The sequence below is a fragment of the Rhinatrema bivittatum genome, chromosome 11 (assembly GCF_901001135.1).
Source record: "Rhinatrema bivittatum chromosome 11, aRhiBiv1.1, whole genome shotgun sequence".
NCBI classification, from domain to species: domain Eukaryota; kingdom Metazoa; phylum Chordata; class Amphibia; order Gymnophiona; family Rhinatrematidae; genus Rhinatrema; species Rhinatrema bivittatum.
Genome location: NC_042625.1, coordinates 100386582 through 100406477, shown reverse-complemented (window position 1 = coordinate 100406477; position 19896 = coordinate 100386582). Strand labels below are relative to the sequence as shown.

General features: G+C 48.4%; 1 protein-coding gene across 1 annotated transcript in view; it reads left to right on the top strand.

The window, feature by feature from the left end:
• The window catches only part of TXLNA (taxilin alpha), a 29633-nt gene extending 21389 nt beyond the window's left edge, over positions 1–8244 (top strand). The window contains exons 3-10 of the mRNA XM_029571873.1: positions 5088–5179; positions 6003–6173; positions 6372–6566; positions 6650–6769; positions 6858–6932; positions 7023–7115; positions 7528–7623; positions 7846–8244. Of these exons, the coding sequence (XP_029427733.1) occupies positions 5088–5179; positions 6003–6173; positions 6372–6566; positions 6650–6769; positions 6858–6932; positions 7023–7115; positions 7528–7623; positions 7846–8064 (1061 nt within the window). The 3' untranslated portion in view covers positions 8065–8244. The remainder of the gene's footprint in view (positions 1–5087; positions 5180–6002; positions 6174–6371; positions 6567–6649; positions 6770–6857; positions 6933–7022; positions 7116–7527; positions 7624–7845) is intronic.
• The last annotated feature ends 11652 nt before the right edge of the window (positions 8245–19896 follow it).

Here is a 19896-nt window from a genome sequence, read left to right as displayed (position 1 = left end):
GCTGGTATATAAGCCTAAGGGCAAGAGATTTTTTCAGGTTCGTTCCCATTTTCAGGATGTTCTGAAGTCTCATCCAGCAAAGGCCGTGCAGGGTCTGCAAAAGCAGTTTTCCTTGGGGTGACAGCCCTGGGGTCAGCCCTTTTCAAGCGCCCGGAGGCTGATCAGAGGAGTTGCCAGTGCTAGCGGAGCTGGAGTTTAGTCCTCGCAATGAGATGAGGCTGGTCCACTCCATTGTTCCTAGTATAGGGGGTCACCTAGCACTGTTTTATGTGGAGTGGGCCAAAATTCTTCAGGACCAGTGGGTTCTCAGTGTGGTAAGAGATGGCTACACTTTAGAATTTGCTCATCTGGTCCGAGATTTGTTTCTGGTTTCCCCTTGCAGCTCCATAGCAAAACAAGTGGCGCATCGAGAGACCCTGGACCAGCTGCTAAGACTGGGGCAGTGATTCCCGTTCCTCGCGGGGAACTAGGCTTGGGAAGGTATTCCATTTACTTTGTGGTTCTGAAGAAGGAAGGCACTTTCCGCCCGATTCTCGACTTGAAAAAGGTAAATGCAGCACTCAAGGTACCGCGTTTCCATATGGAGACCGTAAGGTCGGTGATTGCGGCTGTTCGCAAGGGAGAGTTTCTGGCATCTCTGGATCTCACGGAGGCGTATCTGCACATTCCCATTCGTCCAGACTCCCAGTGTTTTCTACTTTAGATTTTAGATTTAGATTTTATATTCTGCTTTTCGTACTTTTATCAGTACTTCAAACTGGATTACATTCAGGTACTGTAGGTATTTCCCTGTCCCCAGAGAGCTTACATAGAAAAATAGAAAATGACGGCAGAAAAAGACCAATCGGCCCATCCAGTCTGCCCAGCAAGCTCCCACACTTATTTTCCCATACTTATCTGTTTCATCAACCACCAAGTTCAGGGCCCTTGTTGGTAACTGTTTGATTCAAGTTTCCTGCCATTGATGCAGAGAGCAATGTTGGAGTTGCATCAAAGGTGAGCATAAGGCTTAATGGTTAAGGGTAGTAATCGCCGCATCAAGCAAGTTACCCCGATGTTTGTTTACCCAGACTGCACAGATCTTTGCCTTGTTGGATGTTGTCTGAATGTAAATCCTCTTTTCCACATTTCCTCCTGCTGTTGAAGCAGAGAGCAATGCTGTATATGCATTCAAAGTGATGTATCAGGCTTAATTGGTTTAGGGTAGTAACAGCCGTAATAAGCAAGCTACCCCCACGCATATTTGTTTACCCAGATTGTGAAGTTCAGTCCTTGTTGGTTGTTATCTGAATGCAAATCCTCTTTTCCAAATTTCCCCTTGCCGTTGAAGCAGAGAGCAGTGTTGGAGTTGCATTAACTGTGCGAAGGCTTATTGAGCAAGGTAGTAATCACCAAGTAGTAGCCTCCACTCCAGTAATCCACCCCCATGGCTCTTCTCTTCATTCCCATCCTCAAGCCTTTATGGATCCACAGTGTTTATCCCATGCCCCTTTGAAATTCTTCACAGTTTTAGTCTTCACCACTTCCTCCGGAAGGGCATTCCAGGCATCCACCACCCTCTCCGTGAAGAAATACTTCCTGACATTGATTCTGAGTCTTCCTCCCTGGAGCTTCAAATTGTGACCCCTAGTTCTACTGATTTTTTTCCAACGTAAAAGGTTTGTTGTTGACCATGGATCATTAAAACCTTTCAAGTATCTAAAAGTCTGTATCATATCACCCCTGCTCCAGCTGTTCTCCAGGGTGTACATATTTAGGTTCTTCAATCTCTCCTCATAAGTCATTTTATGAAGACCATCCACCTTTTTGGTCATCCTTCTCTGGACCGCCTCCATCCTGTCTCTGTCCCTTTGGAGTTATGGTCTCCAGAACTGAACACAGTACTCCAGGTGAGGCCTCACCAAGGCCCTGTACAAGGGGATCATCGCTTCTTTTCTCTTACTGGATATTCCTCTCTCTATGCAGCCCAGCATTCTTCTGGCTTTAGCTATCGCCTTGTCACATTGTTTCACTGACTTTAGATCGTTAGACACTATCACCCCAAGGTCTCTCTCCTGCTCCGTGCACATCAGCCCTTCACCCCCCATCAGATACAGTTCTTTTGGATTTCCACATCCCATATGCATGACTCTGCACTTCTTGGCATTGAATCTCAGCTGCCATATCTTCGACCACTCTTCTAGCTTTCTTAAATCCCGTCTCATTCTCTCCACTCCTTCCGGCGTGTCCACTCTGTTGCAGATCTTAGTATCATCCGCAAAAAGACAAACCTTACCTTCTATCCCGTCCGCAATGTCGCTCACAAAGATATTGAACAGGACCGGCCCCAACATCGATCCTTGCGGCACTCCGCTTAACACCGCTCTCTCTTCAGAGTAAGTTCCATTTATCATCACACATTGTCTTCTGTCCGTCAACCAGTTTTATAATCTGAGTTTGTACCTGAGGCAATGGAGGGTAAAGTGACTTGCCCAAGATCACAAGGAGCAACAGTGGGACTTGAACCCTGGTCCATAGCCTGCTGTTGTAACCACTAGGCTACTCCTCCACTCCCACTTTGTCTTTCCTCCTTGGCCACTCGTGGGCAAGGTGTTGTGTCGGATAGAGAGGCATCAGGGTGAAGTGCTGTTGGTGGCTCCGGAGTGGCCATTTTGCCCGTGGTTCATGGATCTAATCAACTTGGCAGTCGATGGTCCGATTCGCCTAGGCCGCCTAGAGGGTCTGCTTTGTCAGGAACCTATATTTTCAGACCAAGCTGCTTGCTTTTGTCTAGGTCAGCAAGAACCCTCATTTCAAGTGGATTCTAAGATAAGTACTTCGAGTACCGGATTAAATTATTCACCTGCCTGGACTGCAACAGTATATCATACAGCACAATACCCGGCCAGCTAATGATTTGTAAAGCTCTGAAGAACTAACAGAGCTTATCAGCACGATAACCTTTCATTTGGTATCGTATGAAGGTGGACCATTAATTTATAGAGAAAATATAAGTCTTATATTTTCTATATTGATTTTCTCTTGCTTCCCACCTTTGGGTCTCAATTTTGAGTGCTTTTGTCTAGCGGCATGGCTTTTGAGAGGCGGTGTTTGAGACATAATAGTTATCCTGAGGTGGTCATTGCTACATTATTATAGGCCAAGAGAAGATGTACTAATCTTTCGTCCGTTCGGGTATGGAAGGTTTTTGCTCTAATATGGTTCGGGCTTCTCAAATCTTCAGTCTCTGACATTTTGTCTTTTCTGCAAGAAGGTTTGGTCAAAGGGTTGTCTCTGAGCTTGTTTAGAGTCCAGGTGGCAGCTCTGGGTTGTCTTCAAGGCAAAATAGAGGGCACTACTTTATTGGCTCTTCCAGATGTGGTTTGCTTCCTTTGGGGGACAAAGAACTCTTACACCCACTGGTACAAAAGTTTTGTTCATCCTGGAATCTTAATCTGGTCCTCAGAGGTTTGTGTGAGGCTCATTTTGAACTGCTCAGAAGAGCTACTCTTAAGGACTTAACTTTTAAGGTTGTTTTTCTGGTGGCCATATGCTCAGCTATGAGAATTTCTGAGTTGCAGGCTTTGTCTTGCCGTGATCTGTTCCTTCAGATTTCGGGTTCGTGGGTGTCATTGCAGACAGTACCTTCTTTTTTGCCTAAGGTGGTTTCCGCGTTTCACATGATTCAGTCAGTGGAGCTTCCCGCTTTTCCTAAGATGGATGTTTCCGCCCCTCTCATGAGGGAACTCAAGTTCTTGGATGTCAGGAGAGCACTATTGAGAAATCTCAAGGTGACTAATGACTTCAGAAGGTCGGATCATCTCTTTGTTCTGTGGAGTGGTTTGAAGGCATCTAAGGCTACTATCGTGCGTTGGATCCACTTATATTACTAAGGGCCGGCCGGTTCCTGAGGGCTTGCGTGCTCATTCTGCTCATTCTCAGGCAGCCTCGTGGGTGGAGGCGCAACTAGTTTCTCCGCAGGAGATTTGCAGAGCAGCAACGTGGAAGACGCTATATACTTTTGCAAGGCACTATCGGCTGGATGTGGGGGATACAGATTCCCCATCTTTTGGTCAAACTGTTCTGCAAGCTGGACTCTCCAGGTCCCACCCCAGTTAGGGAAGCTTTGGTTACATCCCAGGAGTCTGGACTGATCTGGGTACGTACAGGGAAAAGGAAAATTGGTTCTTACCTGCTAATTTTCGTTCCTGTATTACCACAGATCAGTCCAGAACCCACCTGATCTGTAAAGGGGGAGAGTCGTTCGCTCATTCTGTTCTTATAATATTGAATTCAGACTTGTTTTAAAAAAAAAAAAGGGAAGAAACTTTTTTAAGGTTTTGGAAAGATGTTCTGGTTGCCTGTTTTTTGCGTGGGTATAGTTAAATACTGAGGAACTTCAGGTGGCACAAGTGGTTAAGTAGCAGTGTCAGTAAAACTTTCTCTGTCTCCATCTGCTGGAAGGGAGGCAAAACGCAGGAGTCTGGACTGATCTGTGGTACTGCGGGAACGAAAATTAGCAGGTAAGAACCAATTTTCCTTTTTGCTCCCCTCCATTTATTAAGCAAATGTGATCATGTTGTAATCACTGTTGCCAAGTGGCTCCAACACTGTTACCTCTCGCATCAAATCCTGTGTTCCTCTAAGGACTGGGTCTAAATCAGCTTTCCCTCTTATACCAGCTGCTCCATGAAGCAGGCATTTATTTCCTGAGCCAGCATTCACTCCGTCAGTACTGGAGTAAATGAAATCTCCCATTATTGCTGTGCTGCTGATTTTGTTAGCTTCCCTAATTTCTTTTAGCATGTCATTGTCTGTTTATTCATTCTGGCCAGGTGGACGGTAACACGTCACCACTACTATTTTATTCCCCTTTCTCCTGGAATGTCTATCCATAAAGATTCAACGTTGCATTTTATTTCCTGCATTTTGAACCCCATTGCCTGTGGTGTTTCTGGGTTTTTTATCCTTGTGATGCAGCAGTTGTCCATCAGCTCATTTTTAAAGCTGGTGTAGGGTATTAAGTGCTATAGGTTACTTATGGAGAGCTGCTTTCTCCTTGTTTGTACTGCTGCTGCGATTGGAATAAGGTGTCTTTTGTTTTTCAGGAAAAGAGATCACACTGTTAATGCAAACCCTGAATACCTTGAGCACCCCAGAAGAGAAACTGGCTGCATTGTGCAAAAAATACGCTGAATTGGTAAGTGCAGTCTTCCTCTCCTTGTTTACCTCACATCAGCAGAACTGCATCTAGCAGGGCAGATACTTGGAATAATGGTTGCCAACACAGAGGAAGAGAGTGCACTCCCTTCAGTGAAGGCAGCTCCTTTTCCCCAATTTCACAGAAGGCTTTTACTTCTCTGCCCATCTCCTGCATGCAGCTGTAGAACACATCGTGGAGATAAGCCAGCAAGCAGTCATACTGCCGCCTCTAAGCTTTGAACCCGAGCTGGTTTAAGCCAGCAAGCAGTCATACTGCCGCCTCTAAGCTTTGAACCCGAGCTGGTTTAAGCCAGCAAGCAGTCATACTGCAGCCTCTAAGCTTTGAACCCGAGCTGGTTTAAGCCAGCAAGCAGTCATACTGCCGCCTCTAAGCTTTGAACCCGAGCTGGTTTAAGCCAGCAAGCAGTCATACTGCCGCCTCTAAGCTTTGAACCCGAGCTGGTTTAAGCCAGCAAGCAGTCATACTGCCGTCTCTAAGCTTTGAACCCGAGCTGGTTTAAGCCAGCAAGCAGTCATACTGCCGCCTCTAAGCTTTGAACCCGAGCTGGTTTAAGCCAGCAAGCAGTCATACTGCCGCCTCTAAGCTTTGAACCCGAGCTGGTTTAAGCCAGCAAGCAGTCATACTGCCGCCTCTAAGCTTTGAACCCGAGCTGGTTTCCTTCCTTCAGCTGGTACACTTAGCCCCTTTGCCTGAGTCTAATGCATTTAATTAATTTTGCTGCTTTTAACTGCTGTTGACACCTTGCAGCCTCTTTTAGTCTCTTCTTTTCTTGACGGACTGCTTTCTATCCCCTCACTAGCATGAGGAACATAGGGCCTCCCAGAAACAGATGCAAATTCTGCAGAAGAAGCAGAGCCAGTTGATTGTGGAGAAGGACCAGTTGAGAAGTGAGCACAGCAAAGCCATCCTCGCCCGCAGCAAGCTGGAGAGCCTGTGTCGTGAGCTGCAGAGACATAACCGCACACTCAAGGCAAGCTCCAGGGGTTGAAGAGCAAGATACACATGCACTTGGCTAGTAAACCTCTTTCAAATGTCTCCAAGAACGTACAGCAGATTAGTTAAAATATTGAGGTGTTGGAAATGTACCAAAGCTTTGTGGGTTTGCTGCTGCTTGTCTGTAGTACCTTGCCCTGCTGTTCTGTGTCACACCCTGCCCTGTCTGATGTAGGAGGAAGGTGTCCAGCGGGCCCGTGAGGAAGAGGAGAAACGTAAGGAGGTGACCTCACATTTCCAGGTAACACTGAATGACATCCAGGTGCAGATGGAGCAGCACAATGAGAGGAATGCCAAGCTGCGCCAGGAGAACCTGGAGCTGGCGGAAAGGCTGAAGAAACTCATTGAGCAGTATGAGCTGCGAGAGGAGGTAAGATGCCAGGAGATGCAAAGCCGGGGCTGGCTTAGGGAAATGTATTGCTGAAAACTGAAGTAAGGTTTCTCACTTTCTAGCACATCGATAAAGTGTTTAAGCACAAAGATCTGCAGCAGCAACTGGTGGATGCCAAACTTCAGCAAGCACAGGAGATGCTGAAGGAGTCTGAGGAGAGACACCAGCGAGAAAAGGACTTTGTAAGTCCCCTGTCTTGGAACGACTTTCCCCCTCACTTCTCCGGAGAGATGGGGAATGTGGACCTAAGCCCTCTGCTCTTTGTTGCAGTTGCTGAAGGAAGCAGTCGAGTCGCAGCGAATGTGTGAACTCATGAAGCAGCGAGAGACCCACCTGAAGCAGCAGGTAAGCCGAGGCTGCCCCCCGCGCTGGCTGCTAGGCCTCGTCTGCTGCAAGCTGCGGTTATGCATTCCTCTTCTTTCTCTCTATCTCTAGTTGGCTCTCTACACGGAAAAATTTGAAGAGTTTCAGAACACCCTTTCCAAAAGTAACGAAGTTTTTACCACCTTCAAACAAGAAATGGAGAAGGTAACTAGAGGACAGGAAGCAATTTGTTCTCGAGTTGTGTTAATTAAGCTGGCGGTGCCCAGGCTGCCTTGGTGTTACCTCGGAAGTCATTGATGGACGGAGGACCTGTGACAACACAGCAGCTGCAGGGACGAAGTGGGAGGGAGCCGTGCTGTTTAAGCTGAGGACTTTCTGTAGTGCTGCTAAATTGTGTTGTGAGAGAGGAGCTCTGTCTGGTGCAGCTGTAACTCCCTAGATTCTCCTTTCTCCCCACTCCCTCCAGCCCAACCATTGCAGCAGGGCTCCCTATTGTGCAATGAATACTCATCTTGGGGGCTAGGAACACTGCCTCTGTAGTAGTCAGGAGCAGGGCAGGTAATGCGCATTGCCATTGAGCTATCATGTCTGAATCTCACTATTTTTGGACTCACAGATGACAAAAAAGATCAAGAAGCTGGAGAAAGAGAGCAGCATGTACCGGTCAAGATGGGAGAGCAGTAACAAGGCCCTTTTGGAGATGGCTGAAGAGGTGAGCCTCGCTGACCCCTGCTTTTAGTGTATGATTACAAGTTCTGACTTGGTTTAAGTGTTTTGGATCTTCCAGTCCTTGATCTCTTTATGCTCTTATGTTCTCTGTAATTGTGCTGAAAGGCATGTTTCTTCTATTACCATACATGAAATGGTTAGCAAAGGCCTTGATTGAGCAATCCTTCCTCTTTGCTTTCTGCTAGAATTTCCTTTCTCTGTGCAGAAAACCTTTCGGGACAAGGAACAGGAAGGGCTGCAGGTGAAGATCCAGCGACTGGAGAAGCTGTGTCGAGCACTGCAGACAGAACGCAATGACCTGACTAAGCGAGTGCAGAATCTGAGCACTGCCAGCCCCCAGGCTCCACAGGACAGCTGGGCTGAGGAGGGACCTCCAGCGCCCGAGAGTGCGCCCGAGGAGCAGCTTGAGGCTGCCGTGCAGTAACACCTGAGAGCGGACAGTGGCCACCATGGCTGCTTTTGTGCCAGAAACATCATTTCATTCAGTACAAAGGCAGCTCCCACCTGCTTTATTAGCCTTCCAGTTTGTCTTCTTGGGCAATTGTTTTTATGTAGTCACAATCTATAAAAAGGTGGATGGAGGCATCCACCAACTGCACCTTTCCTTGGTAGTAGGCAGAATGTTTTTTTTATCGATTTGTATTTCTCGGCTGTATTTGCTTGGCTGTTTTTCTGTACACACTGCTGTGCAAAGTGAATAAAAGTGGGTGTGTGAAGGTATGAGTGGGACAGGCTGCCGCTGCTTCCTGTGCTTCACTCTTGAGGCTGACAATGCCATTACTTTACAACAAGAAGGGATTTACAGTCAGGAAGCCCTAGTCCTGCACATCTCTGTTTGTTTGGATGAAACTTTGCCTCTCAGAGCACAGCAGTGGGAGCCCTGTTCCCTTTCCCCCTTAGTGGGGCTGCAGTGGGATCCTGTGTGAGCAGTGCAGCAGTGGCTGCTTGTCTTCTGTTCATGCACTAAAGGACTGGTGCCCAGGTAGCCGTTACTTTTAAGGTTACAAACAATGGCTTGTCCTTTCGTCATGCGAGTCCGACTATGGTGCCAGTGATGGGCAAGTGTTTGTGCTCTGTGACTTTTGTTAACAGCAAGAAAAAAGTCCTAAAGTTTCCTTGTGTGAGGGTAATTATCTCCGTCTTTAAACTGTTCAGATTGGTACCGGATGGGTCTTTCATTGTCTCTTGCTGTAAGAGTGGAACCCAGAAACAATGAGGAAGTGAGCAGAGCGAAAGCAGGTCCAGCCAGCAGCTTTACTGCAATAAGGGCAAGCAAAAAGGTGCCGCGAAAATAGGACGCGCCAAAAAAGGCTCGCCTTAATAGAGGCCAGAATAGATAAGGGCGCACCCATCTACCCGGTGATCCAGGACACCCCCCTGCATTCCCCCACTCGGTGATCCAGGAGGGCCGAGTGGGGGAGGGGGGGGTGAGTGCCATGGAGCCACTAGAGGGAGCTTTGTGGTGTTACTTTAACTGCTGTCCTCCACTAGGTCTGCTGTTGAGGTAGCGCTGCGGACCTCCCTCTAGTGGCTCCGCAGCACCCCCCACTCGGCAATCCAGGAGGGCCGAGTGGAGGGTGCGGGGGGGTGACCTGGATCGCCGAGTGGGGGGTGCAGGGGGAGGGGGTGTCAGGAATGGTGGCAAGCAGTAAAGGGTGATGGGCGCACCCTTATCAATCCTTGCCTCTATTAAGACGAGCCTTTTTGGGGCGGGCCCTTTTTTCGTAGCGCCTTTTTGCCCATCACCCTTTTCTGCTTGCCCTTATTGGAGGATACCGCTACTGGTTAACTTCATCAGGTCCTGGGAGGGTAAGACCTATATTGTTGCATTGAAAAACCAGGCAGGACAGATGGACAGATGAAAGACTCGGCGAGGGACATTGGGGATATTTTTAATAAGTATTACCAAGATTTATACAGCTCTGAACTGTGCGAGGTCACCTCTATACAAGCCTACTTGGCTAAAGCTGCTTTATCTCAAGTATCGAAGGAGGGTCTCCAGCAATTAAATGTTCCAATTTCTTTCTGGGAAATATCTATGGCAATCAATCCTCCCCTTTCTGCAAGTCTCCCGGCCCTGATGGCTTGCCCAATGAGTTTTATAAGATCCTATCTGAGGATCTCTCCCGGCCTTTAGGAACATTTTTGAAACTTTCTGACCCCAGTTCTATGACCTGGAATGCTAATCTGGCTACCATAGTTTTTATTCTGAAAGCAGGTCGAGATTCCATTCTTAAGTTCCTATAGGCCAATTTCACTCCTAAACTGCGATATTAAGTTAATGGCGAAGATCATGCTGGATCAATTATCCTTTTTTTTTTTTACCTAAGTTGATTCTGGCTGAGCAGGTGGGATTTGTCAGGGGCAGACAAGCAATGGTAAATGTTAGGTCTTGGCCTCCATAGACCTCTCTCTTAAGAAGCATCTAAATTTCCTATTAGTCAGCGTTGATGCAGAAAAGGCATTTGATAGGGTGAATTGGCTGTTTCTTTTTGAAGCTCTCTGAGCATATGGGTTTCATGGTCAGTTGCTTTACTCAAACCCGAAGGCAGCCATCTTGGTAAATGGAGAATTTTCTAAAGAGGGACTTGCCAGGGATGCCCTCTCTTGCCGCTGCTATTTGTACTTTCCTTGGATCCCTTGCTGGGAAACCTGTCGTCCTTGGCAGGGATTCAGGACCTCCTGTAAACTTACAGCGCTTGTGGAGGATTTACTGATCCCATTGGGTCCCTACAGAATGCCTTACAGGAAATTGCGATTTATGGTCCTCTTGCGGGTTTTAAATTAAACTTGGATAAGTCGGAAGCTATGGCCATTGGCTCTTGGGGGGATCGATTCCCTTTTACTTGGGCTGGGAGCCAAATCAAATACTTGGGTGTCTGGCTCCCCAGAGACCTATCTATGTTTTATTCTAAATTACTCAAGCAAACGGAGAGGTCTCTGGCTGCCTTTCCCCTTTTCTTTGCTTAAATGACTGTTCTTCCCAGATGGACAGATGTGCTGGGAGTTGTACCTGTTTCACTCTCTGGCCCTGCTCTTACAAGGTTGCACAGTTTTATAGCCGATTTCTAGGGGAGGGGGAGGGGGATGGGGGCCTTTGACAAAACTCCGGGAAAGAGGTGGATTTGGCCTACCAGACCTACATTGAAGGCATATTGCGGACTGGTTATTAAATACAAATTACTTTTCAGAGACTGCCTTGGAAGCACAAGTGACCGCGCCTGTTTCTCTCAGATGCCCACAATCCGCAATTTTTGTTGCCCCCTTGTTTCTAACCCGCTTCCTTCTTCGCTCCTGCTCTTCTTCCTTTTTGCCCATACGAGGAAATGTGGGCTTCCCTCCGGGATTGGGCCCTTCCCATTTTCAGTCTTGGGATTCGAAGGGTTGGTTAAAAATGATGGAGCCATTCTGTCCTTCCCAGAGCTGTGGGTGCAGTTTAACCTATCAAATTCACCATTATATACAGATTCTCAATGTTGAGGATTTCCACAATTTCAGGAATGGTTTGATGTGGATGAGCCTAGGCTACACTCAATAACCTTTTTTTTATACGGTTATGGCTCTTAAGTTCCACAGTTAGTTCCTGGACAAGGTCTGGTCTAAGTGGCAACAGGAATTGCAGATCCAATTCCCACTATCAAAATACGTCACGTCTTTTGCTGCTGTTCGTACTATCTCTTACAATGTACAAATGCAAGAAACATGATACAAAATTTTGCATAGCCTCCATATTTCTAAATATCAAGCTTGCCGAGCCAATTTTGCTGCTGATGATTTGGTTTTAAAATGTACTCAGGAAACTGCTCATCTTGGACATGCACTTTGAGGATGTGATCGAATCCAATTGTAGTGGACGAAAGTTTTTCAGTTCACTGGTCACATTCTAGACCTTCAGATTCCTTTCCTTCCTCAAACACAGCATTATTTGGTTTCCCTGTACGTACCCGGATCAGTCCAGACTCATGGGTTTTGCCTCCCTTCCAGCAGATGGAGACAGAGAAAAACTTTGAGAGCACCCCCTCTTAGTCCGGTCTGCAACCTGCATCTCCTCAGTATTTCTCATTCTCCAGCAGATGGAAGTGGTGCAAAACCTGCGGTTCTGATTAACTTCGATTCCAAAAAAAAATATATATATATACTAAGAAAAGCCAGACAAGAAAGAAAATCCAGGACTGCAGTGTCAGCTTTTCAGCTGTGCTATTGTAGTTCAGACACGGCAAGCAGGACTTGAAGCCTCCCAGGGGGTTGGCAGCAGGCATAGTCGGAGCGTGGGATGGTGGCCCTATTAGCTTTCCTTTCTTGGGCACCAGGGATGATCACCGGTGATCTGGTCCCTCCCCCCTCCTGTTGGATCTGGAGCAGCCTACCCTGGTAACGTTAAAAAAAAAAAAAAAAAAAAGGATCTGGAGGTACTGCAGCCTTTTTGTTTTTTCCCGTGGCCTCATTGCAGTGCGCAATTGGGGCAAGGCGGTGCAATCTTGCCCGTGTTTTTGGTTCTCAAGTCTCTTCTTTGCTGCCTTGTGCTTTCGGCGCCCCCCGCTCCTCCCGTTGACTATGCCGCGCTATCTGAGTTACTTAGTCTGCGGGGAGTCGTCCTTGAGGCTCTCCTGAGCCAGCATCTGTTCAAGGTGCCTCCCCAGAGGGGAGGGTTCCTCTGGAGCGGTGGGGACTGTAATGGGGAAGCCCCATGGTGCGGGAAAAAGGCCTGTTGCTTTGGAGCTTGCAGCTGATCCGTTCCTGCTTAGCGCGGGACTAACGGCCATTTTTAAATCCTTCGTGGCCTTGAAAGCAAGGGCTGTGGGGGAGGGGATCTCCCGCCCGACTTGTCACGGATTGCCACGAGCCTGGAGAATTCTCAGGATTCCCTCCATGACACGTCGGAGGATGAGACCAATCCCCTGGAGGGATATTGGAGGGGCCCAATCGGTTTCACCACTGACTTTGTGCTTTTAATGCACAAGGCCTAGTCAGCTTCGCCCGGGCAAGTCTGGTAAGCCCAGGCTGGGCGAAGAGCCACCCAGGAAGGTTCCTAAACATTCAGATGAACAGGGAGCCATCAGGATTCGACGGGTCAGGGGCCTCGCCTCGGGGCGACGTTAGGGAACATCCCCTGGCAGACCCAGATCTCTTGGGAGTCCTGGGTCAGGACTCATCCTCGACACCTGTCGTTAGTGGGATGGAACCGGATGACGAACCAGAGGAGCATGCATCCTTGAAAGGAGATGACCCCAAAGTTGTGCGCTTGTTTCTGAGGGACGAATTGGAGCCTCTGATACCCCATGTCCTGGCAGAGCTGGGCGTGCCAGTCCTCCAGGAGAACCCGACCCTGGACACGGATCTGGTCCTAGCAGGGTTGCGGGGCCCCGGCCAAGACCTTCCTTCTTCATCCGATGGTCCAGCAGCTGATGAGCTTTGGCGTGGGATACTCCAGAAATAGGACTCAGAGTGGGCCGTGCCATAGACAAGCTTTATTCCTTACCAGAGGAGGTTCTATAATTCTTGAAGGTGCCTAAAGTGGACGCTTCGGTGTCAGCGATCACAAAGTGCACCGGCCCTGAAGGACCTACAGGATAGAAAGCTCAAAGTGCATCTCAAAAGGATTTTCGAAGTGTTGGCCTCAGCATTCCAGCTACCGTTTGCAGTAGCTTCGAGCGAGCCTAAGGTAGGTACAGCAGCTCCTGAGTGCCAGGGACCTACCACCTCATGAGGCGGCCCAAGCCGAACATCTGGAAGCAACGGTAGCATATGGAGTGGACGCCTTGTACGATCTTCTTCGTACCTCTTCTAGGACCATGGCCTCAGTGAGGAGGCTCTTGTAGTTACGTAACTAGGCAGCTGATGTTTCTTCAAAGGCCCACCTTAGCGTGCTATCTTTCAAGAGCAAGCTGCTTTTCGGGGAGGACCTGGAGCAGCTGATTCTTGGGGGACAATAAAGTTCACAAGCTGCTGGAAGATAAGCCCAAAGGCTCCAGGAGTTTTCTTCCAACTCACTCTCGTTTCTGGTGCCAGCAACACTTCCTCCAGAGTAGGACACCTGTTTCAGGACAGAGACAAACCTCGGGGAGTTCCCAGTCCTTTCGTGGTCGCAGGCCGAGCCATGATGGGTCTGCCCAGGTGTCTCTCAGATCCAAGTCTTCCCAATGAGATAAGGCCAACCCATTCCTCCATTCCAGTGTTTGGCGTATGGCTGTCCCTTTTTTTGGAGCTCTATGTGTCATTGAACATGGTTACGCTTTAGAGTTTGCTTGACCTCTGCGAGACTTGTTCCTGACTTCTCCCTGTGGCTCCCCCTTGAAATCTCAAGTGGTTCGACAGACCATTCAGAGGTTGCAAGCCTGGGGGCCATTGTGCCGGTGCCGCAGGCGGAGCGGGGAACCAGACGTTATTCCATTTATTTCATCATGCCCAAAAAGGAAGGATCCTTCCAGCTGATTCTGGGACTGAAGAAGGTGAACAAAGCTCTGCGGGTACCGCATTTTCTGATGGAGACCCTGCGTTTGGTTATTGCGGCCGTCTGCAGTGGGGAGTTCCTGGCCTCTCTGGATCTGATGGAAGTGTACCTGCACATTGCGATCAGCAAGGACCATCAGAGGTTTCTCCGCTTCATGATACTCTGTCAGCATTTTCAGTTCTGTGCCCTCCCCTTCGGCCCGGCTACGGCTCCGTGCACGTTCAACAAGGTGATGGTGGTGGTGGTGGCAGCAGCAACTTTTTGGAGGGAGGGAGTGCTCATTCATCCATATCTGGATGACTGGCTCATTTGGACGAAGTCAGAGGCTCTCTGCAAGCAGGCAGTGGACAAAATCTTGCTCCACCTACAGTCTCTGGTTTGGGTAGTCAACCAGGCCATCTTTGTCCCTCTCAGGTTCTGGATTTCTTAGGAGCACGCTTCAATACCCGCGTGGGCAAAGTCTTCCTTATGGAGGAACGCATCCACAAATTACAGTCTCAGGTTCAGCATCTTTTGACAGCTTCAATGCCCAGGATGTGGGATTACTTGCAGGTCCTTGGATCCATGGCATCTACCCTGAAGTTGGTCCCATGGGCATTTGCTCATATGAGGCCCTTCAGAAAGAGTTGCTATCCAATGTCGGAGGACTTCCAGATGGTTTTACCACTCACAGAGTCTGAGAGGACCAGTCTTGGTTGGTGGCTTGTCCGAAGACACTTGAGATGCAGGGTGGCCCTCGAGGTGCCCCAGTGGGTAACAGTGACCACGGATGCCAGCCTCCCTGGTTGGGGAGTGGTGTGCCAATCACAATCTGTCCAGGGCCAGTGGTCGACAGAAGAGACACAGTGGTCCATCAATTGCTTAGAGACAAGGGCAGTCTGCCTAGCCTTAGAGAGTTTTCTTCCGCTTGTATGCAACCGGGCGGTGCGGGTTCTCTAAGACAATGCAACGACAGTAGCCTTTATCAACTGCCAGGGAGGAACCAGAAGTCGTCAGCTAGCAGTGGACGCGGAGCTGCTGATGACCTGGGCGGAACAACATCTGGACTTGCTGGTGGCATCTCATATAGCGGGGACCGACAGTGTGCAAACAGATTTTCTGAGCCGCCAAAATCTAGATCCCAGCGAATGGGAGCTGTCCCTGGAAGCAATGTCCCTCATCTCACGCAGATGGGGTGCTCCTCGTCTAGATTTGATGGTGACTCGATTGAATGCCAAGGCTCCACGTTCCTTCAGTCACAGAGGAGAACACAGAGCAGAAGGGGTCGACGCCCTGGTACTCCCCTGGCCACACGAAGTTCTCCTTTATGTGTTCCCTCCATGGCCTCTGGTGTGCAAGGTTCTACAAAAAATAGAGATTCATCTGGGGAGGGTGATTCTCGTGGCTCCAGAGTGGCCTTGAAGACCCTGGTTTGCAGACCTGATCAACCTCACTCTGGATGTATACTTGTGGCTCAGTCATTTCTGCACCTACTTCGTCAAGGTCCTATATTTTTCGATCAGGCTGATTGCTTTTGACTAGTAGCCTAGCTTTTGAAAATATTCAGTTAAGAAAGAAGGGATATCCAGAGGATGTTAATACCACCCTGCTTCGAGCCCGGAAAACCTCTACTTCCTTAACTTACATTTGGGTCTGGAAGGTCTTCGAATCTTGGTATCGTGAGCAGGAAATCCTTCCTCAACAGTCCTCAGTGGCCTAGGTCTATCTTTCTTGCAGAAAGGACTCAGCAAGGGGTGGTTGTTTAATTCCCTTCATGTGCAGTTTGCGGTCTTGGCCTGAGAGGCAAGCTTCATGAGACGGCACATCTGGATGTGGTGCATTTTCTCCACGAGGCGAAACATTTGAATCCCCCAGTTCATCCGGTCTGTCTGTCCTGGAGCCTTAATTTAGTCCTAAGGGTCTTGGGTGAAGCTCCTTCTGAACCCCTTAAGGAAGGCCACCTTAAAAGATTTAACTCTGAAGGCGGTGTTTTTGGTGGCTATCTGCTCAGCTAGAAGGGTGTCTGAGCTTCAAGCTCTCTCTTGTAGGGAACCTTTTTAACGAATTTCTGATTCAGGGGTCACACTCAGGACTGTTCCCTCATTTCTTCCTAAGGGTGTCACAGCTTTCCATTTAAATCAGTCGGTTGAACTTCCGGCTTTTCCCAATATTGAGCTAGACGTGCCTCATGCTAGAGAAATGAGGCGCCTAGATGTCAGGAAGGTCCTCTTACATTATCTCAAGGTTACTAATGCTTTTCGAGTCTCCGACCATCTCTTTGTTCTCTGGAGCGGCGCTAAGAAGGGTCACAAAGCGTCAAAGGCAACCATAGCTCGTTGGTTGAAAGACGCTATTGCTTCGGTTTATATTTGTCGTGGTCGGCCTGTCCCGGACAGTTTGAGGGCTCATTCCCTCCAGTCGCAAGCTGCTTCCTGTTCAGAGTGCCAATTTTGCTGCAAGAAATTTGCAGGGCGGCAACCTGGAAGTCTTTACTCACTTTTGCCAGGCATTACCATTTGGACGTCCAGGTACCAGACGTCAACAGTTTTGGGAGCAGTGTCATTCGAGCAGGACTCTCAAGGTCCCACCCCAGATAGGGAAGCTTTATTTATTTATTTATTTATTTAAAAGTTTTTATATACCGGAATTTAGCTGGCTGCCTTCATTCCGGTTTACAGATATAACAACTTAATACATTTGGGAGCAACTGACAACAAACAGGAAAAACAACTGACATCAAACAAATTAAAATATAATAAATAAGCTTTGGTACATCCCATCAGTCTGGACTGATCGGGTACGTACAGGGAAATGAAAATTGGTTCTTACCTGTTAATTTTCATTCCTGTAGTACCACAGATCAGTTCAGACGCCCACCCATTGGGGGTGGACAATGTTCTACGTGAGAGTCCACTCGTCTTCTTTTTTCTATACTGTCGCTACAGACTAATTATGGGTACAGGTTTCTCTGTATCCTTCACACAATCCCATGATGTATATAGTTATGGGAGTTATTTCTTTCTTGTTCTTGGCTTGAAATGTTTCTGCTTTGGTAGTCTCAATACTGAGGAGATGCAGGTGGCAGACCGGACTAAGAGGGGGTGCTCTCAAAGTTTTTCTGTCTCCATCTGCTGGAAGGGAGGCAAACCCCATCAGTCTGGACTGAGCCGTGGTACTACAGGAATGAAAATTAGCAGATAAGAACCAATTTTCCTATATTTGCTCTTTTCTGGGGAATGCAAAACAAAAACTTTGGATTTATAAAGTTTTCATTTTAGCTGTCACAGCTATTCTTCAGGTCTGGAGACTCTCAGATACGCCTTCATTGAACCAGTGGCATAATAGTATACACAATTTATTAACAATGGAACTGATTTCATGTAAACAATCTTCTTCGTTTCTGCTTAAAAAATGGACAATGGATGGCTGGATGCCATATATACAGTCATTACCACACAGACCAAGAAGCCAAATATTGAATGAAGGAAAATTGGTTCTTACCTGCTAATTTTCATTCCTGTAGTACCACTGATCAGTCCAGACTCCTGGGTTTTGCCTCCCCACCAGCAGATGGAGACAGAGAAGTTTTGACTGACTCTGCCCTATACCCTGAGGTGCCACCTACAGTCTGTCAGTATTACACTGTATCAAAGCAGAATATTTAAAACCAAATACAAACTAACTTGAAATTTACCCCTGCCCTGTAGCGCCAAGATTCTACCCACAAACGCTACTGGTGAGCAGAACCCACCATACCTGAAAACAATCTACTGAATTAGATCAAAAGAACTGCACGAACGAACTCTCCGTCATCTCAGCGCTGAAATGGGCGGGACTCTGGACTGATCCGTGGTACTACAGGAATGAAAATTAGCAGTTAAGAACCAATTTTCCTTTCCCTGTACGTACCCGCATCAGTCTAGACTCCTGGGATGTACCAGAGCTCTCCTAGATGGGGTGGGACCCTGAGAGTCCTGCTTGGATCACATCTTCACCAAAACCACCAGAGCCTGGGGCCTGGACATCCAACCGGTAATGCCTAGCAAAGGTGTGTAAAGACTTCCAAGTAGCTGCCCTACATATCTCTTATGGCGAAACTTGCTGACACTCCGCCCACGAGGTTGCCTGCGAACAGGTAGAATGTGCTCAAAGACCGACCGGAAGTGGCCGGCCATGAAGAAGGTACGTTGAACCAATAGCCTCTTTCAACCAGTGGGCAATCGTAGCCCTAGACGCCTTGTGCCCTCCACAGCATGAAAAGATGGTCCGACATGCGGAAGCTATTTGTAATCTCCAAATAACGCAACAGCACCCTGCGCACATCAAGCTTCCTCAGATCTGTAGATTGGGGATCAGAGCAGTCCAATCTCGGAAAGGATGGGTGCTCCACCGACTGATTCAAATGGAAGGAAACCTTAGGAACCATCTGCAAAGAGACTCCCGCATCCGTAATCCTTAAAAAGGGCTCCCTGCAGCATAACGCCTGAAGCTCTGACACCCGGCGAGCTGAGGAAATAGCCAAGAGAAAAACCACCTTTAATGTAAGATCTTCGAGTGTCGCCCTCTTCAGAGGCTCAAATGGCACAGCACTCAGAGCTTTGAGAACCAAATTTAGGCTCCACGAAGGACAAGGATTCTTGACTGAAGGACACACATGTTTTGCCCCTCAGAGAAAACGCACCACGTTCGGATGTGCTGCTAAGGCTACACCACGAATCTTACCACAGAAACAACTGAGGGTCGCTACCTTAGAGAGCTGCATGATAAGCCTTTAGCCAGGCCGGCCTGTAAGAAGGACAAGATATCAGACACCAACACCTGAGAAGGGTCCACCTTGTGTTCCACACTCCAAGACTCAAAAATTCGCCAAACCCTGACATAAGCCAGAAAAGTAGAGGTTTTCCTTGACCGCAAAAGGGTAGCCACCACTACGTCTGAACAGCCTTTGCTCTTTAGTTGTTGCCTCTCAAAAGCCATGCTGCTAGACAAAAGTGATCTGCCTCTTCCAAACAAACGGGCCCCTGATGTAGAAGATTCGGGAGGTCCCGAAACCTCAGGGGTCTGTCCAGTGTTAGGTTGATTAGATCCGCAAACCATGGACGTCTCTGCCATTCCGGAGCAACCAAGATCACCTCTGTTGGGTGAGCCTCTATGCGCCGCAGCACCTTGCTGATCAGAGGCCAAGGCGGAAACACATACAGCAGGACATTCTTCCGCCAGGTGAGAACCAAGGCATCCACTCCTTCCACCCCTGGCTCCTGGTGTCGACTGAAGAAGCGAGGGGCTTTGGCATTCTGAAACGTTGCCATCAGATCCACGCTTGGTCTGGACCACTTGTCGCATATGAGATGGAATGCCTCTTCAGAGAGCTTCCACTCCCCGGGATCAAGACTGTTGCGACTGAGACAATCTGCTTCAACATTGTCGACCCCGGTGATGTGAGAGGATGTAATGCTGACAAGATGTTGCTTCGCTCAGTTTATCAACAGCTGTGCTTCAATCGCCACCGGCTGGATTTTGGTTCCTCCTTGGCTATTGATGTAAGCCACCGCAGTTGCATTGTCGGACAGAACCCTGACCGACTTCCCCTGCAGAAGCGGTAGTAGAGCCTGTAATGCTAATCTCTGGTCTCCAAACGATTGATCGACCACTGGGATTCTTCCACTGACCATTGTCCCTGCACTGACCTCTCCTGACAAACCGCTCCCCAGCCGGAGAGTCTGGCGTCTATGGTGACCACTGTCCAGGTGGGAACTTCTAGGGCCACCCCGTGGCGCAAATTGTCCAAGAGGAGCCACCAATCGAGACTGGAATGTGTAGAGTCTG